Here is a 22,620-nt window from a genome sequence, read left to right on the forward strand (position 1 = left end):
GATGTCAATTGTTATCCCATCTCAGCAACGTTACCAAAGCAGATTATAAAAGAGTAAACTCCCGATTTCAAGTGCTCCAGGGGTTTGAGAGGGTTTTAGTCACACCCAAATGACTGTCACTTACAGCTGCTCCCAAAGTCGAGTCAACATGAATATTCATCAATAAATCTACGTGATCGGAACTTGAGAGCAATGCCGACTCCCCGAGGAGCAAACACCATCACTTTTTAAAGCAGACTCCTTTGGGGAAATCTGTGTTTTGCTTCTGGTTACATGCTCACCAGGCCTTCTTAGCAGAGTTATACCCTTCCAGGGCTCTTGATTTCAACAGACTTAGCAATGGGGATCTTTGCTCTACTGTCAGATGCATTGCTGTTATAAAAGAAGTGCGCTCAAGGAAAAGGAAATCACATCTTCCCCCACCAGCCCTCACTTCGCCATGCTGAGCTCGATTATCGATCTCTCCAACCAACCTGAGAGCCAGCTTGCTGTGGTGGTTAAGAACAGCAGCAACCTCTCAACTGGAGAAGCAGGTTTGTAGAGCCTCCTCTACATGCAGCCAGCTGGGTGACCTTGGGCCAGTCATGGTTCTCACAGAACTCCCTCAGCCTCACCTACCCCACAGGATATCTGTGTTGGGGAGAGGAAGGGAAAGGTGTTTGCAAGCTGCTTTGAGTCTCCTTCGGGTAGAGAAAAGCAAGGGACAAACCCCACAGCTCTCCTTTTCCTCCTCCTGCTGGTTCTTCCTTCCCCTCAACACTTGCTTGCATGTCAGCAATGTTTTCTCTCTTTTTGGCTCCCCATTCTCCCTTCATCTCGTCCTTCTCCTCTTCTTTTGGCAGAGTCTCATGGTAATTGTAAGAGCCTCTTGTGGCGCAGAGTGGTAAGGCAGCCGTCTGAAAGCTTTGCCCATGAGGCTGGGAGTTCAATCCCAGCAGCCGGCTCAAGGTTGACTCAGCCTTCCATCCCTCCGAGGTCGGTAAAATGAGTACCCAGCTTGCTGGGGGGTAAACGGTCATGACTGGGGAAGGCACTGGCAAACCACCCCGTATTGAGTCTGCCATGAAAACACTAGAGGGCGTCACCCCAAGGGTCAGACATGACCCGGTGCTTGCACTGGGGATACCTTTACCTTTACCTTTACATGGTAATTGTAGTCCATGGACATCCGGAGAGCTGGTTTGGCCACTCTGGTGCACTTAGCAGTCTGAGTTTCAGGCTAGGATTTGGGAGAATCCGGTTTAATGCTGCCACTCTGCCTTGGAAACTCACTGGGTGACCGTGAGTCAGTCACACACACTTTCTCTCACGTCAAGCTAACTCCAGGGGGTTCCTGTTGTGAGAACACACTGGATGCGGGGAGAACAAAGCTGCCCATGTTAAAGAAAAAAGCAGACACCTAAATAAAGCAATAAAGGAGGCAGAGGAAGGGAAGAGAGCAGGATTCCCTGGACAGTAGCAACGAACCATGATTGGTCATTATGTCTGAAAAATGACTGGGTTTTGGCTCACGCAGGAGACAGCCAATGGGAAGAGCCAATCCTGTGGGCCATTCAGTTCTCTACCATGCTGTCTGGTCCACTGAACAGGGTGTTCCTGTTCCAAGACAGTGTTCTCCATGGGAAATAAGCTGCCAAGTGGCTTCTCCGTTGATGCATTCATCGCAGGCTGCCAAATTTGTGGCTTGTAATAGTTATAAATTACTCTGTCTTTAACCAGCTTGCTTTTCAGGCCCAGATTCACCCTGTGGGGATCAATGGCTCCCAGCAGGCTTTTTGGTTCCCCCCCCCCCTTCTTCCTAGTGTCATTCCGGCACATTATTCCGGAAAAGTTTTCGTCTGATTAACTAAAACGCCATCCACTCCCGCTTCTCCCTCCCCTTTCTCTTCTCGCCGTTGAAACATTCAGTCCTCTCCGAGTGCGAAATGAAGTCATTTGTCAGTTCAGATGTCAAGATCAAAATGACTTTCTAAATCTCTTGGCATTTCCTTCCCCGTTCCTCTGTTCTCCGTGGCTGAAATCGCTTGAACATAAGACATGGCGGCTTGGTTGATGTATTTTTCAAGAAGCACGCTCAAGCTCACCTCTTCTTACAACCTACTCCTTTAAAAAAAATACATATACCCCAAACTGTTCCAGAGGGATGAATCACGGAGACAATCCATCCATCTAGGATTCCCAGCAGGACTCATATCCATTCCAAAGTACTTCTGACGGTGTCAGATTGGCACTCCAAGATGTACAGCTTCGGCAGGCACAGTCTCCTGTCTCACACTTTTTCATAATTGTTGGGAGGGGGGGGTAATGACTGCAGAGTCTCAAAAAAATATTTTGCACCCCTGGTCCAGATCCTCGCTGACAGACTGTTAAACACCCAGACAGCTCTATTCATTACTGCCAGCCTATTCCCAGCATAGGGGCAGGTGTAAGCAATGAGGACACCAAACCCTGACATGTATCCTCATGTATCCTCAGTCTTCATACTGCTCTTACTCATTAGTCTGTGTAATAGACCCTGGACCTTCCAGTTGTCTATCGATAGGGCAGCAAGCTGGGGCCACGGTGAGGCAAGGCGGTGATTCTGCCTCACTCATTCTGCTCCCTTGTTGACGGTGCCACATAATATATTTCTGGCAAGGCCTTGGAGGAGGAGCCTGTCTCGTGGCTTAAGTGCCACTCAGCGCTTAACACCCACTCAGGCTGTCCCGCCCCTGAGTGCCGCCTCCTCCAACCGGCTTATCAACACACCCAGCCCCTGGAGATACAATTTGGGTTGCCAGCTCTGGATTGGAGAATTTGGGGGTGAAGTCTGAAGAGGGACCTCAGGGGGTGCTATGCCACAGAGGCTAACCTCCAAAGCAGCCGTGTTCGTTAGGGGAACTGATATCTGCCACGTGGAAAACAATCTTATTCCCGGCGGCTTACAGACTCTAGAAGAGAAGAAGAGTTGGTTCTTATATGCCGCTTTTCTCTACCTGAAGGAGTCTCAGAATGGCTTACAATCGCCTTCCCTTTCCTCTCCCCACAACCGACATCCTTTGAGGTGGGTGAGGCCGAGAGAGCCTTGATATTCCTGCTCAGTCAGAACAGCTTTATCAGTGTTGTGGCGAGCCCAATTTCACCCAGCTGGCTGCATGTGGGGGAGTGCAGAATCGAACCCGGCATGCCAGATTAGAAGTCCGCACTCCTAACCACGACACCAAGCTGGCTCTCCAACTCCTACCTGGGAGTCGGCATCCCGGTCTCCCACAGAGCCGTGTGGAAGGAAGAGGTGGAAAATAACCCCTTCCCCTTTTTGAAACATTCAAATTCCAGGCTTGAAGCAGCTCCTCCAACTGCAGCAACTATCACATTAGAGCAATCATGCATTCTTGAGAATCAGACTGTTTTAGCTCCTCCCGGACGTGCACAGACGCTGCAGACTCTCTGAAACCCATCTTAACAGGTCCCTTCAGACCCTGAGAAGAATGAATATTAAGTCGCTCAGCTTAGTCCTGTTTCAAGGGAATGCCAGTGATGATGTTTTGAAGAACTTGCTTCGCTTTGAAGGAACCTGTAGGATCCTCCACGATCCGGTTATGTGGAGTTAATACTTAATTTTTTTTTTAGATTAATAGCAGTAATAAGGAAAGGTGATTTGAAAAGCCCTTTTCCCGGTACTGATTTGCCAAAAGGCTGATGGCAAAAGGAAAAAGGCGGGGAGGGGAGGCTAAGTTCAAGATGGACTGGAAGGGGGACAACAGGACGGATTCCTCCCATCTCACATCTCTTTTTCATGGTGACTCCCTAGAGACTTTGCTAGTCCCTCCCAATGTGGAAAATCTTCAAGAGAAGGGAAACTGGGAGGGGAGGGGTTAGTTCCAAGCCAACGCCATTTTCAAGGCTGAGAAACACCAAAACATAAAGAACTGAGGTGGAGCAGAAGGAAGGAGGGGAAATGCTCACGTCCCAGCCCCCAATCCAATATGAACAGCCTTCCTTTTGGCACTTTGGCAACCTTTTCAGTGGTTCCCAACTTCTAGGTAGAGCCTGGGGTTCTCCCAAAATTACAAGTGATCTCCAGATGACACAGACCCCTTCCCCTGGAGAAAATGGTTGCTTTGAAGGGTGGACGCATTATACCCTGCTAGGGACTAGGGATGTCAGACCCCCTGTAGGGTGGTGGGGGGTTCACGACATCTGTCAAACGCCAGCACAGCATCTCAAACAATTGTCTAAGTGCCCTTTTCATGACCTAGAATCCTAGAGTTGGAAGGGACCTCCTGGGTCATCTAGTCCAACCCCCTGCACTATGCAGGACACTCACATCCGTATCGCTCATCCACTGTAACCTGCCACCCCCTTGAACCTTCACAGAATCAGCTTTTCTGTCAGGTGGCTCTCCAGCCTCTGTTTAAAAATCTCCAAAGATGGAGAACCCACCACCTCCCGAGGAAGCCTGTTCCACTGAGGAACCACTCTAACTGTCAGGAACTTCTTCCGGATGTTTAGATGGAATTTCTTTTGAATTAATTTCATCCCATTTGTTCTGGTCCGTCCCTCTGGGGCAAGAGAGAACAACTCTGCTCCATCCTCGATATGGCAGCCTTTTAAATACTTGAAAATGGCTATCATATCCCCTCTCAGTCATCTCCAGGCTAAATCTAACCTAACTCCAGCCAGAGTCCCCCCCCCCCCTTCTTGCTTGCAGCTACTGTCATGAAACCTAGTAGAACAGGAAGGCAAGGAAAAATTAGCCCCTGACCCTGCATCATTCCAGACCCGTCCTCAACTGCGTATCCCCTCCCAGAGCAACCTTTTTCTGGAATGTTAATGCCCTGTGTGGATCTCTGTATTCCTGTAAGGTGCTTTGGGAGTCAGCGCTAGAGACACAGAGAGGGGATAAGGAGAGACAAACAGAGCGATAATACAAAATTTATTGACATTTTGAACAGCAGTCGCCACAAATGGTTATGTCGCTCTTTGATAACAAAGGATATCGCCCTTAATGTTTTATGCCTGGCTTGGTTCAAAGATGCTTGTATAGGGAAAAGAAGGATAATGAAAACAGGAAACAGTGATTTCTTACCTGCCTCATGCCCATCGGATCAGCTGCTGTCTTTCAGGAAGAGCGAATGCTACAAGGAGAGGAGTTGTTGGATCGCAAACTCCCAGCATATGTAGCATTAACACCTCCTGGAAAGGGGGGAACATTTTGGGACTTCTCAGGCCGTAGACGGACATCTGCCTTTGCCAGAGCCAAATCGTTCGTCCATCTTGCTCTGTTGTCGACTGACCAGACCCACTGTCAGAGGGAGAAAAGTCTTCCTTAATACCTGCTACCTGTCCCTTCACCTGGAGATGCTATGGACTGGGGATCTTCTGCATTTGCTCCACCACTGATTCATGGCTCCTCCACCATTAAAGAAACTGCATTCCAACTCCAAATGGGTGTAGATTCATACTCATCTCTTGCCAAACAAGTATTATGGCACATTTCTTCCCCCTCGTTCTCCACTCAGGCTACCTGTGGTCAAATGCATCATCTTTGGCAGGCTCCTGTTCAGCATCCTTCCCTGGGCTGCAGGTGGAGAACGTTTCCAAGCGCAAAATGGAGCTAGGAGAAAACCCCGAAAGCACCTTAATATGTGCAAAACCAATTATTTGTGGGGTGTGTATGTGTGTGTGTGTGTGTGGGGGGGGGAGAATCCCTTGGAAAGTCCAGTAGTATCCCTGGATAAAAAGATCCCTTCCTCTCCTCAACCTCCTCCCAGTTAATTTCCCAAAGGGAGAAGATGGTGTATCCTTCTTCTGATTGTGGACAATCTGGCATATGAGAAGAGGGGTTTTCCACTGTAGGGCTGTTGAATGGTTTGACCCATTGGAGAAGGACAGTGAAGGGGATTTCCATCCAAGAGCACATGCTGTGGGTGGGACCTGTTATAGGTGACCTTCAACCAAATTCAACAAGCCTTGCCAATGCCTGGGGGGGGGTGTCTTATGATGGTGGGTGCTGGATATTGACTGAGAGCTGGAGGGATCAGTCTGGAACCTCCCCCCCCCTCCAAGTCTCACCTTAGCCAGGTGAAAGAAGGCAACAGCTGGCATGGCCGCCAGCATCCTTGGCTTTTCTTCAGTTTAATCATTTGGAAGGCTCCGACAGTTGGCGACATAAAACTGATTTCACAGAACCCTGCGACTTCCTAAAAAGCTACATGTTCAGAAGAAGTAAATGGCAGCAGAGGCCTGTGTAGCACAATGATTAGAGCACAAGGCCTGCTTTTAAAACCTCACTCAGCCATGAAACTCATTGGGTGACATAGGGCAAGTTCCGTCCCACCTCGCAGGGTTGCTGTGGGGGTAAAGTAGGGAGAAGGGAAGCACCTGTGTTACCCTGAGCTCCATAGAAGGTGAGGGAGGGTGGGGGTAAAAAATGAAATACATAATATAGAACAACCCTAAAACTAAAGTAAAATCAGTGGATAGTAGCAGCTGCAACAGAATGTACAACTGGAGGGGGCTTGGTGGTGAAGAAGAAGAAGAAGAAGAAGAAGAAGTTAGCTTCTTTGTCTTAACCTGCCCTCTGACCCTCTTCTCCTTTTGTCCTCTCACCCTCTTCCCATGGCCTTCCATAGGGACACATGTCTCTGCAGGTCTCTCCCATAGATTCAGTGCCGTACTCCCATGCGCATGATTCCAGACAAGCTGGCCACTTGTGCTAGGGAAACTACTCCTTAGATAAGGAGGGTGGCTCTGTCGGTCTGAATTTCAGAAAGAGAATCTTCCGTTTAAGGAGAACCTCTTAAGATGCAGAGCAAAGTTTAAGTCCAGGGGCACCTTGAAGACCAACAGAGGGGGTATACCCAGAATTAAGCGTCGTTGGTCTTTAAGGTGCCCTTGGACTCAAGCTTCGTTCTGCATTTTAAGAGGCTCTCCTTCCGAAATGGCCCGTGCCCTAGCGGAGGGGTCTCTCCGTGTAAGGCGCGCGTCCATCGCGGCCGGCCTTTTCCCTCCCTCCCTCCCGCTTGCTGCCGCGCTGCTCTGTTCTGAGCGCTAGATGGCAACGGAGGCAAAGCGAAATGCGGCGCGCGCCGCCCTTCGGCGCTCGCCTCTCCTCGGCAGAGAGACCCAGGAAGCGCTCGAGCTGCGGCTGCGACGGGCGTTCGGGCCACAGGGGGCGCTCGTCGCTAGGCCTGTGGGGAGGAATCGCGGCTGCAGGGGCGCGGCGGAACCGCCCCGCGGCGCTTTTGGAAAGAACCGAAACGGCCCCGTGACGCAGCCGGCGGCTTGAATGCGGGAGAAGCGGCCAGCGCGGCAGAAGAGGCTTGCAAAACAAGCAAACAACCACAACGCCCCCCCCCACGCCTCCCCCCCCCCAAAAAAAAGAAACCTCCCTCCGGCGCCAACATTGCAACGAGCTTGGCTTTATTCTTATTAATATTTTTGCAAGTCCCGGGAGGGCGCAGGAGGGCCGAACCGGTGCCCATCTCCCCCGCCTTTTGCAGAAGCCCTTCGGGATCCTTCGAAGGCGGAAGCAAAAAAAGCCAAGGCACCGAGCCTCCTCCTCCATCCCTTGCAACGTTTCCCGGGCACCACTTGGGGATGGCCGAGGAACGATTTAGTGGGAATCCCCGGTGGTGGGGAAACAGCCAGAAAGGAGTCCTCCCTCCCTTCCCGAAAGTGATTGCATGCACTTAAAAGGAATGCAAACTTTCGTTGCCGGTTCGAAACCTTTCCTTTGGAGGGGCGCTGTTGCAGAGGAGAACTAAAGCCCAAAGATGTACAGGGTCCAAGAACCCCACGGGAGCTTAAGTGACATGGTGGGGAGCAGGAGGCTGATGGCCTTCGGGGCCCTCTTGGGCTGGCTGCTGGTGGTGCACCTGCTGGTCAATGTCTGGCTGCTCTGCATCCTCTCCGGCCTGCTGGCGGTGCTGGGAGGATGGTTCGGCTCTCGGGCCGTGATCAGCACTCGCAACCGGGTCCACCTGGAGAGGTTCCTTCTCCTGGAACCCTTCCCCCAAAACCAGGACGCGGAGAAGCAGCTGGACGAGGAGATCGAGAACATGATCCAGAAGATCATTCGGGATTTCGTGTCGTCTTGGTACAAGGCTGTGAGTGGTGAGCAGAACTTCGAGAGGGAGGTGCGGAAAGCCATGATGGGCCTTGCCCAGGAGTTGAAGAGGAGGCTGGCCTTGGTGGACAAGCAAGCCGTGACCCAGAAGGTCCTTCTCCTGGGCAGTTGCCACCTCCAGGCCTACAAACAAGCCCGAGAAAAACTGGCATCCGTGGGGAAGTTTGACGACCCATCCGGAAGAGCCGATTGCCTTTGGCTAGAGTACTGTGAGTTGTCCGCCCCTCACGTTGCTGTCCGGAGCCCTGCAAACGAGGTGGACTACGCCCGGCGCATTGTGGACTTGCTGTTGCGGGTCTTGGTGCCCAAACCGCACCTCGAAACCAGGACTGGACGCATGGTGGTGGTGGAGCTGGTGACTTGCAACGTCCTCCTGCCCATGATCAGCAAGATGGCGGACCCTGATTGGCTCAACCTCCTCCTGATCGCGGTCTTCTCCAAGACCGGTGGGAAAACAGCCGAAGGGAAAGAGGAGAGGGTGGGGTTGCCACCGGGACCGCCCCTTTCCCCGCCACACCCTATGGTGCCCAGTTCATTGCCGCTGCCGTTTCCGCTGGAAGCCATCCCAGAGGTACGGATGTCATCTCCCAGAGGTTCTGAATCTTCTGTCTGCGACACGATGGATGCTTTGGAATATCACCAACTGGAAAGGAAAGAGCCATTTAGCAGAGAACTGAGCGCTGATGTAGATGGAAGGAGAGCCAGCAGTACATCTGTGTCCAGCCTTCAGCCAGATCCTTTGGGGTCCTTCTTCCCTTGTGAGGACTTGGAAATAGAATCCCCCATGTCGGATGTCGGAAGGGACTCTGGCTCCCCGGTCCTCATGTCCACAGAGGAATTCCTCACAGACTCCCTCGGTGCTCTGGAAGGGCCTGACCGTCTGGATCAAGAAGATGGGGCGGGAACAAAAAGTAGGGCCTTGGACAACGGTCACGGCTGTAGCTTGGAAGCCAGCCTCCCGAGACCTTCTTTGAGTCCGTGCCCCAACATCCAGATTGAACCAGCCGCGGACAAGGAGGAGACCTTTGCGTCCCTGACGGCTCTTCTGGAGGACTCCCCGAAGTCTTTCCTGAGACGGCCGTCCTACTTGGAGAAAGACTTGCTGTCTTCCGAAGGCCTGGCCCACAGCCCCCAGGATCTGCCGGGCTTGCTGTCCTCCTCTCCCACAGGCACCTTCAGCTTTGAGCCGCTAAGTAGCCCGGATGGTCCGGTTGTCATCCAGAACCTGCGAATAACGGGCACCATCACCGCCCGAGAGCACAGCGGAACCGGGTTCCATCCGTATACCTTGTATACGGTCAAGGTAACCTAAGAGTTCTTTGGTTCATGTTATGAATGGATAGGCAGATTTTACTGACTTAGAACATTTTTATGCGGCCTTTCCGCCCAGTTAGTGTCCACAAGGCAGTAAATATATTTTTTTTAAATAAGCATTTGTCTCATTAAAGACAACATTGAAATTATAAAATTCTCTCCTGAGTCCACGGAGAGAGGTTGGGAAAAAAATCCAAATATGAAAAAATAAAGTAATTTAATTAAAAACACATGAACAGTACTAGGAGGAGAGCCAGTAATTGCAATTTGAGGGTAACAATAGACAAAGTGAAAAAGGATGCTGGACTAGATGAACCATTCGTCTGATCCAGCAGGGCTCTTTGGATGTTCTTAGGAGAAGGCCTTGGCCTCTCTGCTCTGTGGTTGGCCATCCAGAGGAACTAGTTGGCCTCTGTGAGACAGGATACTATAGATGGAGAACGGTTCTGATTGATCAGCAGGGATATTAAAAAACTGGTCCTTTGACATGCCACTCCTCTATTCCTCAATAGGGCCTCTGCCCCATGTTTCAGGAGAGGAGTCAAAACCCTTGCCCAGTGTTGGGTGGTTTCCATCTTGAGGGTAAGCGGTGAACCTCTCCAAGATGCTGGCCACCATTTTTAAGTGAAACTTGGCAGTTCTTCCTCTAAAACTCTTATGCCCGCCTTGTCTTTGGCAGTTTCTGTTAAGACAGCAGAAAGTTATTTGCTTTCCAAGGCTGGGTTATCATTTCCCTTTTGTCTTCGACAGTATGAGACAACGTTGGATAGCGAGAACGCCAGCAGTCTCCAGCAGGTGGCGTACCACACCGTGAACCGGAGATACCGAGAGTTCTTGAACCTGCAGACTCGATTGGAGGAAAAACCAGATCTCCGGAAGTTCATTAAAAGTTGGTACCAAATCTTGCTTATTTCTACCTTTTCAGATAATTTGGTTTGGTCCAGCAACTGCAGGATTCAAGCAATCCAATCTCATCTCACCCTTCCCAAGCAGGGGGGCTGTTTATGTTTCCCTCCCTCGTTTTGCCCTCACAACAACCCTGTGAAGGAGGGTAGTCAGAAGAAGCAACTGGTCCGAGCTGAGTCAGAGCGTTTTACTGCAGTGTGGGGATTCATAGAATCATAGAGTTGGAAGGGGCCACACAGGCCATCTAGTCCAACCCCCTGCTCAACGCAGGATCAGCCCTAAGCATCCTAAAGCATCCAAGAAAAGTGTGTATCCAACCTTTGCTTGAAGACTGCCAGTGAAGATTCCAAATCTCCCAAATTGTAGCCCAACTCTCTGTCCTTTACACCAGGGGTAGTCAACCTGTGGTCCTCCAGATGTTCGTGTACTACAATTCCCATGAGCCCCTGCCAGTGAATGCTGGCAGGGGCTCATGGGAATTGTAGTCCATGGACATCTGGAGGACCACAGGTTGACTACCCCTGCTTTACACCTCACTGAAAAGAAAGTGACTTCTATGAATTTTGTTCAAGATGGTGTAAGAACGGTTTGCACGTCTTTTTATGGTCTGTTCATAGAGCCCTAGAAGGAAAATCTTTGTTTTGCTAGTATTAATTTTATACTCAGATTATACAACAAATGGTTTTAAAACGTCAAATAACAGGCATATAGACCTTTCAGGTTTGGTCAGAACACAAACAACATTGTCAGCATCACTTTTTTAACTTAAATTCAACTCCCTCAACCTGCAGTCCTGTAAGATTTACGGTGGTTGCAATCTTGTTAGCAATAGGGTCTTCTGTTCATGTTGTTCAAGGTGGTGTGAGATTCATGGTGGGTTTTTTTCCTTTCACAAGATGTGAAAGGCCCAAAGAAGCTGTTTCCTGATCTTCCTTTTGGGAACATGGACACAGAGAAAGTGGAAGCCAGAAAAAGCCTCTTGGAGTCCTTCCTGAAGGTAGGGAAATGCTACAGAAAGTGATTAAAATGTGGCATTCGCTGACAGTGAATATCACAAAGGCCACAGGGATAAACAGTTTTAAAGGGGGATTAGTTAGATTCATGGAGGACAAGTCTATCGGTGGCTACTAGACATGGCCACATTCGGAGGCACTAAAGTCTCCAAATCCCAGAGCCAGGAGGCATCATCAGGGGAAGGCCCTGTTGGAAGGCCCTCTATGCCCTGTTGTTGACCCTCCAGAGGAACTGGCTGGCCACTGCGTGAGGTAGGAGGCTGGACTAGATGGACCACTGGTCTGATCCAGCAGGGCTCTCTTATCCGGGGAGGGCCTTGGCCTCTCCAGAGGAACTGCGAGGCAAGATGCTGGACTAGATAAACAGTTGGTCTGATCTTGCAGAGCTCTTCTTATGATCCCTCTCCATTTAAGTAGGTACAGCAGCTCTTTTAGAGACAAAATACTATCATAACTAGTTACAGCCCTGCTTGCATCACCAACTTCTGGCTCAGTAGCCATCTTCTCTAGAAGGTGTTGAAAAATCTGATTGAGATTTTTTTTTTCTTTATAAAAGACGAGTTGTTTTCTCAAGACGATTTCCCCCTTGTGAACTGGCAATGTTACGGACTCTCCTTTAGAGAACTGGGTTGGATTCCCCACTCCTTGCCCCCCTGCAGCTAGCTGGGTGAACTTGGCCTAGTCACAGTTCTTTCTGAGCTTTTCTTACAGAGCAGTTCCCTTAGAGCTCTCCCAGACCCACTTCGCTCACAGGGTGTCTGTTGTGGGGACAGGAAGGAAAAGGTGTTTGCAAGCTGCTTTGGGTCTCCTTCGAGTAGTGAAAAGCAGAGTATAAAAACTCAATTCTTCTTCTAGTTGTAGAAATTGTGCAGTCAGGATCTCCACATCTAACCCTGGTTCAAGCAAAACTGGGCATGGCCTTAAGCTCGTGTCTCTGCTTGTTTTCAGCAACTGTGTGCCATTCCTGAGATTACCAACAGCGAAGAGATGCAGGAATTCCTTGCCCTGAACACAGACGCCCGGATTGCCTTTGTGAAGAAGCCCTTTGTGGTCTCCAGGATCGACAAGGTAGAGTCTTCAGTCCTGTCCACTCCATCACTTTGAATCGAAACCCTTAAGGCAGGGGGGTGGCTCCACATTCCGAATGCTCCAGGTTCGATCCCTGGCTGCTTCAGTTGCAAGAGTCAGACATTTTATTGACTGATCGCACGGTGTGTGTCATGCAGCCAGGGCAAGGGGCATTCGGAGGTAGTTTGCTGTGGCCTGCCTCTGCGTCATGGTGACCTCTAGTGTTCCTTCAAGGAATGACCACTCAGAGCATTGGAGGTCGCCCATCCAAATGCTGGCCAGGGTAGGCTGTGCTTAGCTTCCAAGTTTTGATGGGATTGAGTTTGCCTGGGCTGTCCAGGGCAGGACTTAGAATCAGACAAAGGGTTGGGGAGGGAGGGGAGAGGGGGAAATCCCCCTCCTCTCTGACTTTTTTCAACCTTCATTTTGACAACTGGGGGATTTGGGAAGCATTGAAAGGGGCCCAGTGTCTTCCATTTTTTAAAGTTAATACCTAAATATGCTGATAGTCCTACCTGTAGTGATTCTGGGAGAGAGCTGTTGTCCAAGTAATAAAGTTTCTTTTTGTTTACTGCAGAGTTTGTTTTCTATGTTCATCTCTTCTTTCTTTCTTTCCTACCTCTCAGACAAAAATTAAAGAAATATGTGCTGTGGGGAGGTTAGGGTGTTTCCATCTGCAGCTTCTTAAATCAAGTATTGGATACGCTTCCATGCTTTCTTGTAGGGAACAAAGACCTTTGGGATTTTAAATTCCACAAATGTCCCAAACCATGCCATCTTACATGCTAACTAAGTTATAAATAATGCGTTTTTTCTCATAGGAAAAAAAGACGCAGAATATTAAATTCCATAAATATCCCAAATGATACCATGTTATGTACTAACTAAGTGATGAATGGAGAATTGTCTGTCCTTAAATCAGTTGGAGCTGACAGGGTGACAGAGGAGAGCGAGTATTGCCCATGTTTCATCCCCACCATAGCCACTTTTTTCAGGATAAAGGAAAAAAAAATAAAACTCCCCTCCCTGGTGAGGTTCAACATTTTGGGTAACAGTATTATCGATAGTATTATTATTAATACTGATATTAGTAATAATAATTTAATTTATACACCGCACTTCCAGCAAGCTGGCTCAGGGCAATGTGCAGCGTATAAATATACAGCAGTACAATATAAACTGTTCAACCCAAATTAAACCAAAGATTAAAACCACATGTTAAAAACAATGTCAAAAGAGGGTGGTTAGTAACCTTCTTAAGGTGGCCCCGATCTCTATGGAGCAGGGCCCCCAGCTGTCAGCCTCCCTTGTGGTCTTTTTCAGATCGTGATGAACGCCATTGTGGACACCTTAAAGACGGCCTTCCCCAGATCTGAGCCGCAGAGCCCCACGGAAGAGCTGAGCGAGGCGGAAGTGGACGGGAAGTCCCAGAAGGCAAATAAGTAAGGGTGCCCTTGAGGCTCCATTTCTTTGCTCTGGAGTTGGCCTTCTTCTTTGTGGAGGATGTACATCCTAGAGCAGGGGTAGTCAACCTGTGGTCCTCCAGATGTTCATGGACTACAATTCCCATGGACTACAAAGGCATTTGCTGGCAGGGGCTCATGGGAATTGTAGTCCATGAACATCTGGAGGACCACAGGTTGACTACCCCTGCCCTAGAACATCTGATTTTCATGAAGAAGGTCCCAGGTTCAATCCCTGGCATCTCCCGTTAAAAGAATTAGGTCAGAGTTTCTTTATCACGGTATCGTGCAACCCCGGGGTTCTTTGACAGCTGTGGAAGGGTTTCCCGAATATATACACAATATATTTTTATTTAAAATGTGTTTAAAATGTATCGTGATGTGACCATATATGGTCACGTCGACCTGCCTGCCCTTCCTGCAATGGCCAATGATGGGCCTGGAGGAGGTGGGAAGGGGAGGGGCCCCGGGTGGGCGTGTCCACAGCTATACTTCTCCACCATATTCTGCACAATTGTGCCACTTCTGGGGTTTCTCGAAGCCTGAGGAATGTTTCAGGGATTTCTCAATGGTAAAAAAAGTTGAGACAGCCTGGATCCTGCAGTAGGTGATGTGAAAGACCTCGGCCTCAGGCCCCGGAAAGCTGCTGCCGGTCTGAGTAGACAATACTGACCTTGATGGATGCCTGGCTGGCAGTCGGCCGTGGTAGTCAGGGTTGTTTTTGCCGCCATGTATTATATATTGGTGTATGTTGCTTTATTGGAGGGTTAATTGTAATTGGGGATCAGTCTTGTAACCTGGCACAGGCCACTTGTCAAGAGTGGCAGAAAAGGAAGGGAAAGAGGGAGGGTAGGAGAGGGAGGGTAGGAGGAGGAAGGAAGGAAGGAAGGAAGGGGGAAGGAAGGAAGGAAGGAGGAAGGGAAGGAAGGAAGGAAGGAAGAAAGAAGGAAGGAGGAAGGAAGGAGGGAGGGAAGGAAGGAAGGAAGGAAGGAAGGAAGGAAGGAGGAAGGAAGGAAGGAAGGAAGGAAGGAAGGAAGGAAGGAAGGAAGGAAGGAGGAAGGAAGGAAGGAAGGAAGGAAGGAGGAAGGAAGGAATGTCCAGAATAAAGGAAGGAAGGAAGGAAGGAAGAAAGAAGGAAGGAGGAAGGAAGGAGGGAGGGAAGGAAGGAAGGAAGGAAGGAAGGAAGGAAGGAAGGAAGGAAGGAAGGAAGGAAGGAAGGAAGAAGGAAGGAGGAAGGAAGGAAGGAAGGAAGGAGGAAGGAAGGAAGGAGGAAGGAAGGAAGGAAGGAAGGAAGAAAGAAGGAAGGAGGAAGGAAGGAGGGAGGGAAGGAAGGAAGGAAGGAAGGAAGGAAGGAAGGAAGGAAGGAAGGAAGGAAGGAAGGAAGGAAGGAAGGAAGGAATGTCCAGAATAAAGGAAGGAAGGAAGGAAGGAAGGAAGGAAGGAAGGAAGGAAGGAAGGAAGGAAGGAAGGAAGGAAGGAAGGAAGGAAGGAAGGAAGGAAGGAAGGAAGGAGAGACACAGTGTCCAGAATAGTGGAAGAAAGGCAGGTAGGCAGGTATAAGGCATCCTCACGTATTCATGTACCCTCACGAGATAATAGAATCCGGGCATGTTTGTGCCGTCTGAGCCGGCTCCTTGCATCAATTAGCATTTGCAAGAGAGACAAATCCTACAAGACTATACTTTGGTTTCTCCAATGGGTCATGTCCTACTATTTTTACCCGGAGCCTTGTGTGTTCTTCAAAGGCCACCAGATGTGCGAGCCAGAAGATACTTGGCAGTGTTTCTTCAGAGGAACAGCAGGGCCCCAGGACCGTCCATATTTCCATTGGTGACTGGATCGGTTTGGGCCGGTCAGGGATTCTTGGTTGGAACAGGGTGAAATGCAGGGCTTGCAGCCATGTCCGGGACGCGGTTCTTGGAACGAGTGTTCAGTTCGTGAAAGCCATCAGATAAACAAAACGAAATCTGGTGTGTTTTTAAAAGAAAAAAGAATACTTGGGCTGGAAACAACATTCCTTAGGAATAAACAAGCCCGAAGACCCTTCCAAATTACTCCAGCCTCTCCCTGCTTGTAGATTTCCACAGAGGGAATGTTGCAGTTCGGTTTGCAGCCTGATCTGCCTAATGCACGCACTTCGGGACATTGCTGTGCCATCCTCTTCCCGAATAGCATTTCCAGTGCAGGATCCACAATGTTGAGTCCAAGATATTGAATGTTCGCGCTAAGGCTTCCTTCCTTCCTTCCTTTTCTTCCATCCAAGCTTTGAGAAACCCCAGAAGAAACGGGATCGTGTAGAGTATGGTTGGGAAGCAGAGCTGTGTTCATGCCCACCTGGGTCCCCCCCCCCTTCCTTCCCCCTCTGGGTCTGTCATTGACCATTTGGAAAGGGGGGGGGGCAGGTTAACATGACCATATATGGTCATATCACCTGATAAACGTTTAACCAATTAAAATATATATTAAAAAATTAATTGCGTTCCACCCGTTCGAGAAGCCCTTCACAAAACCCTGGTTGAGAAAGCCTGACATAGTCACATTTCTCTGAAATAACGTTGGGGGTTTTCCCTTTCGCAGGTCTCGGCTGAGGTTTGCATCCAGCAAAATTGCCCCAGTGTTGAATGTGTCTGGAGCACAGGAGAAGATCACGTACTCCTTGAAGGAAGGCTCCTCGGTAGGTTCATCACGTCTCTGAGGAAAGCTTGATAAAGTTTGGGAGCTGACCTCATGGGAAGGAGAGCTGGCTTTTTATACCCCACGTTTCACGACTTGAAGGAGTCCCAAAGCAGCTTGCTTTCCTTTCCTTTCCCCACAACAGACACCCTGTAAGGTTGGTGGCGGGGCTGAGAGAGCTCTAAGAGAACTGCTCTGCAAGAACAGCCCTCAGAGAGCTGCGACTGGCCCAAGGTCAACTCACTGTCTGCATGTGGAGGAGGAGCCGGGAATCAAACCTGGTTCTCTAGATTAGAGTCCGCTGTTCTTAATCACTACACATTCGGCTGGAGAAGAGAGAATGATGTAACCTGCTTTGGGTCCCCATTGGAGTGAAAAGTGGGGTGTAAATGTATTAAATAAACAGAGACATTTGAAACAAGAATGTTAAAATGGGGGAATGGGGCACAAAGAAACAGAACATGGTGCAAAAATAAAGACTCATGTTTTTGATTTTGCCTGTGGAAAAAGTCCACACAGGAATCAGAATACTGGGGTTGCCAAAACCTGCCCTTGAATCCCTGGAGAAGATTGCTGCATTTGTAGAAAAAGAGTGTCCTTTGTTTTGAAGAAGAGGAAGAAGATATGTTTTATACCTCGCTTTTCACTGTTCAAAGGAGTCTCCCAATGGCTTTCAATCGCCTTCCCTTCCTCTCCCCACAATGGACACCCTGTGAGGGAGATGAGGCTGAGAGAGCTTCTGGCAGAACTACTTGGTCAGAACAGTACTATCAGGACTGTGACTGGCCTAAAGTCATCCAGCTGGCTGCATGGGGAGGAGCGTGGAATCAAACCCACCTGTTTGCCAGATTAGAAGCTGCTGCTCTTAACCAGGACACCATGCTGACGCTCCAGGCTGTGCTCCTCCTTTTCTTAGGCAGTGGAGGGTTTTTCTCTGGCAAGAATGGAGTCCTTCATCCAGAAACAGGAGAAACATCTGGAAGCGATGCTGAAAGAAGGCCGGGAGAGGGAGGGAAATGGAGAAGCTCTTGACGATCAAGACACAACTTCCATGGAGTGGCTTCAGGAGCCTGCCGAAGGCAGCGAGGATCAAGGTGAGCTCCATGTCTATTTCAGAGGCCTTGATTGACTTTCTCCTCCCTGCCTGCATCTGTCTCCTCGCAGGGGTCCTTTGCTTTGCCCTGACCCCCCCCCCCATGGCAGAATGAGTCTTCAGAATGGATCACACCACTTCAGACTGCAGGGGGTGGATTCCAACTACAAGTGTTCCTTTGCATTTTATTTTAAAGCCATGCAAATTAAAAATAAAAACTACAAAGTCTTGCCCCCCCCACACACACACATGATTTGCTGTGCTGACTTTTTATTTGCAGAGGGGTTTTAATGCCATGGAACCTCCCGAAACGGCAATTATCTGTTTACAGAGACACACACATGTGTCATTTGCTCTAAGACGGCTGCTTTGCTGAGTCCCGATGTTGCCACATGGGGGCAGCAAAGGGACATGAATGAATCAGACTGGGGAGGGGGGGAGGCATAGAACTAGCAAAAGAGAACATAAATAGTGTGAGTTGTTCACTCTCCCTAAGGAAGTTGGGCAGCTAAGTCTTTTTTCTTTAAAAATGTGCATGCATGGGATGGAGGACTAGAGATCTCTCCTCAAACTGTGATCTCCTGGATTCCTTGAAGGGCAGGTAGGACAGTGATGCTGGTATACAGTAGGATCTCAACAAGTTTTGCAGCCTCACGGTTTCAACTTGGCAATCCTGGTTTCCAGCCATTCTTCTCCCCCGTGTGGTTAAAAAACCACATGTCTCTTTTGTTGTCGTTCTTGTTTATTTCACTGTCCCTCCATTAAACTAAGAGGATTTTAAGGTTTAATTTTAATGTTTGCATCGAATGTGCATGAAAGCACAACATGGAGTGCAAGCCGCAGAAACCGGCGAAATGCAGGAGCAGACGGATGTGCTCCTACATCCCCAGCTTAAACCTGTCCTCCGTTTGCTATTTATTCATCACTGTAATTTATGCCCAGTTCTTTTTCCACAGTGGGAACCCAAAGGGGTTCGCCTTGCTCCCTGCCCCTCCATTTTACCCTCATAGCAACCTCGGAGGTGGGTTAGATTTAAAACTAGCCCCAAGCCAGGTTCAATTTATTTCAATAGAAAATCTTGTCACAATGCAAGACAATGTTGGGGTCAGCAAATGAAATGGAAGATGTCATTATAATCCAGCCTTGTTTGAGGACTTAACCACCCGCTTACGTATGCTCCATGCCCTTGTACAAAATTTTGTGATAGTGCCACTGCCTCTGAAGACAGATCAGAGAGAAGCAGGTAAGGGAGCCAGCCAATCCATCGATCAATCGTTTAGAAGAAGAGTTGATTCTTATATGCCGCTTTTCTCTACCCGAAGGAGGCTCAAAGCGGCTTACAGTCACTTTCCCTTTCCTCTCCCCACAACAGACACCCTGTGAGGTAGGTGAGGCTGAGAGAGCCCTGATATTCCTGCTCGGTCAGAACAGCTTTATCAATGCTGTCGTGAGCCCAAGGTCACCCAGCTGGCTGCATGTGGGGAAGCAGGGAATCAAACCGAGCTTGCCAGATTAGAAGTCCGCACTCTTAACCACTACACCAAGCTGGCTGTCTATTTCCATTGTGGAGAAAGAGATGAGGCCTGTAGAGCAACAGGTGGAGTGGGCTCCATGACGTCTAGTGATGTCAGTGGCCAACCAAACATCTGGGAATGGCCATGGAAGCCCTTGGGAGCGCTCAGAGAACCCTGGTTGGGAATCCCCTGGTAGCCTCTTCCAGCTCTGTATGATTCTGTTTCTGGCCTCTCAGAGGGCCCTGTGCCAAGCTCCTGCTTCTTTCCTCATTTGCCCCTCCTTGTCTTGGCAGAATCGGAGACGCCGCTGGCGGACATGGCCATGGACCTCCTCCGCTTGGTCATGATGGACCACTGGAGCTGGCTGTGCACCGAGAACATGCAGAAGGTCCTCCACTTGCTCTTTGGAACCCTGATCCAAAGGTAAGGCTGTGGTGCCAAGCTATAAGAAGAGAGGAATCGAGCTTGGGTGGAGAAGGGACTGCCCAGTTGGCTTTTGCTTCCAAAAAGTCCAGTTTGCCTCTGTGTCTCCATCCCAAAATGTCTTGGGACCCAGGGAGAACAAATGGCTAATGGCACCACCTACCTCACAGAGTGTCGATCAAGAAAAATATAGTTGATATCTAGGTAGTGTTGGGAACATTCGGTAAATACTTCCGCTCATCCCTCCCCCCAAAAAATATCACTGACATCATCTACCCTGTAACCAATTGAAAATTAAACTTTAATAGATGAGCCTTTATGAAATGTTACGTGGAGCTGAAGATTAACATGCATTTTGAATACGAAAGCGATCACGTGGGGGGGGAGCAAAAGCCGTCTGTTGCTTCCCCCCCCCCCCCCCCCAAATCATAGCTCCAGTAACATACCGGAACCAAAGTAGTTCCCCAAACTAAACTGGTTGGCCTTAATTTGTAGTCAGTTAAATTTTGCCCTTGCTGATTTATCAATCCAAGGATTTTCCGAAGTTTTGTACACCTTTCTGACCCTGCATGGCGAAACTTTCCTAGAATGCCCCGAGGTTTGGACAGGCATCTTTTCCCTTCTGTTATGGCATCCGGCCCCAAGGACGGCGGTTGGGGGACAAAAGGCGGCTTGTGAAGAGATCTGGCTTGTTTGATCTGCTGCCATCGAGGGTTGCCAAGAAGCTTCACGGTCAAGGAGGTCCTGGCGGCCGCTCGAAAGCCAATTGCTTTTTAAAGAAAACCGGGCTGGGGAAAGCAGAGGGCTGAGCTGTCATGGCTCTGAGCGATATTTCTGAAACGGGCTTTTAAAAGCAGAGTGACCGAACTGGAAACCGATACCCTTGAGAGAGGGGGCTCGGAGGCACGAGGCCTTTCAGCAGAATGTCATCACCTGCTAATCTGCAGGACCCCGGGCGTCTGGGGCGCTGTCATGCGGACCGGGCAATTTCTTCAGAAAGCAGAGCCGCACGCTGATGGCCTGGCTGATTTGGGTTCCCAGCAGGACTTGGCTACAGAAGCGTCCCAGTCTCGGTCCTCATCGGTGGGGACTGGGCAGTCCAGGGGAGACTTGTGTCTGTGCTATGCAGCTGCAGAACAGCTGGATCAGAGGTTGACTGCAGCAAGGGGGTGGCTGAATGGGCAGGTTTTCATTGTCCGCTTCCATCCTCCATCTGTTTTTCAGACCGATGTCCGTATGTCCATTTGGGGGGAGAGGGGGGAAGCAGCAACGAGCGAAGGGATGCTTGTGCAGCTGTAGAACAAAATTTGCGTCCAGCAGCACCTTTAAGGCCAGCAAAGTTTAAATCTGGATATCAGCTTTTGTGCGCATGCGCGCTTGAAGGGTGCATGCACACAAAAGCTTCCGGCAACACAGGATCTTCACTGTGTGACTGAAGGTCTGTCGAGGCAGCCATTTTGTGGCTGGCTCCACCTCCTGCAGCTGCCATTTCACGGTAGCCTGCAGGAGGCGCCCTCCCCCCCAGCAAGTAGGGCTTCTGTCTAGGAAGGGAAGTTTGTGGCAAAGATCAGAGACCTGTTCTAAGTCGCCCCTGCCAATCAATTTGTTGGCAACAGGCAATGGAGAAAGAAAGGCAGGACTGAAAAAGGGTATTGCTCGGAATGGAGCAGGCGAGCCCGCCCCTATCCGAAAGCAGCAGGCCTGGCCAGTTATGTAACGTGGAGGGATCCTTTTTGGAGGACTGATCAGCTGGATGTGTCAGCCAGGAGATGAGATCATGGCGAGCCAAGAAAAGACTCCAGCTAGGGCACTTTCTTTTTTTACTTGGTCTGTAAACACTCCACCTTTCCTGGTTGGTATTCTTACTGCTGACTCTATAACTAGGGAAATTGGGGGGGGGGGGGCATGTTGACTGTCCAGGACCTGTGGTGCAAGGCACACATTTGCTTCGTTCTGTGGATGTGTGTCCCCCTTTTCCTCGGCAAGTGAGGCTCAGCTCGTACCTGCGCGCATGAGAACAAAAGGGTGGGCCGTAAGGGTGGTCACCTTGGGCGGAACATCTGTGTGTTTTGTCCGGGACCATCTCAGAAGAGACATCCCCTCAGTCGTGAGATGGAAGGAGCAGTGCTTCTCCTAAGAATAAGATTTGGATTACAATAAACTCCCCCCGAACACCCCTGAGAGATCAGTCGTGCTTTTTAGACCAGGGGTAGTCAAACTGCGGCCTTCCAGATGTCCATGGACTACAATTCCCATGAGCCCTTGCCAGCGTTCGCTGGCAGGGGCTCATGGGAATTGTAGTCCATGGACATCTGGAGGGCCGCAGTTTGACTATCCCTGTTTTAGACCAACCGAGGTTTATTCAAGATATACGCTTTCGTATGCGTGCACGCTTCTGCAGAGATAAGTTCTTCAGATCTCTCTGCCAAGCAGATGATCTGCCATTGAGATAAAGCCCCCTCTTTGGATGGAACAGGCAAGCCAGTGTTCCTTCTCATGTTCCTTCCTGATCTCTTTGAGGTTGACGTTGTTGCTGTGTTCTTGCACTGTTTTGAGATGCTGCTAGAACTCCCGGTTTGGGGGTGCCTTTTGAAATGTCAGTGTCCTTTCAAACTTGGTTTTGCCCCAATGTTTTTTTCCCCCCTCTTTCCTTTTAAACATTCCTCCCCACCCCCCTGAAACAGAAACTAGTATCTTAACCTTGACTAGCCCCATTGTTTGTTTGTTTTTATCCACCCCCATGAATATTAGCAATAAGGATTCGGGACTCCTCTGGATCAGGGGTAGTCAACCTGTGGTCCTCCAGATGTTCATGAACTACAATGCCCATGAGCCCCTGCCAGCGTTTGCTGGCAGGGGCTCATGGGAATTGTAGTCCACAAACATCTGGAGGGCCACAGGTTGACTACCCCTGCTCTGGATAGTTCTTTTCGCCTGGCTACAAATGTTCTCTGATGGCATCAGATAAGAGGTTGTTGAGTGTCCCGAGCATCGCGGTCCTTTCCTTTGAGTCGATGAGTCAGAAGACAGATTAAAAATACGG

The 22,620-nt window shown here is 49.6% G+C and overlaps 1 protein-coding gene across 1 annotated transcript in view; it reads left to right on the forward strand.

Moving 5' to 3' along the window:
- Positions 1–7,139: 7,139 nt before the first annotated feature.
- SNX19 (sorting nexin 19) overlaps positions 7,140–22,620 on the forward strand; it is a 36,380-nt gene continuing 20,899 nt past the window's right edge. The window contains exons 1-8 of the mRNA XM_077305362.1: positions 7,140–9,413; positions 10,175–10,313; positions 11,227–11,327; positions 12,292–12,411; positions 13,735–13,853; positions 16,452–16,548; positions 17,464–17,641; positions 19,448–19,577. Of these exons, the coding sequence (XP_077161477.1) occupies positions 7,758–9,413; positions 10,175–10,313; positions 11,227–11,327; positions 12,292–12,411; positions 13,735–13,853; positions 16,452–16,548; positions 17,464–17,641; positions 19,448–19,577 (2,540 nt within the window). The 5' untranslated portion in view covers positions 7,140–7,757. The remainder of the gene's footprint in view (positions 9,414–10,174; positions 10,314–11,226; positions 11,328–12,291; positions 12,412–13,734; positions 13,854–16,451; positions 16,549–17,463; positions 17,642–19,447; positions 19,578–22,620) is intronic.

The sequence above is a fragment of the Paroedura picta genome, chromosome 12 (assembly GCF_049243985.1).
Source record: "Paroedura picta isolate Pp20150507F chromosome 12, Ppicta_v3.0, whole genome shotgun sequence".
Lineage (NCBI taxonomy): Eukaryota > Metazoa > Chordata > Lepidosauria > Squamata > Gekkonidae > Paroedura > Paroedura picta.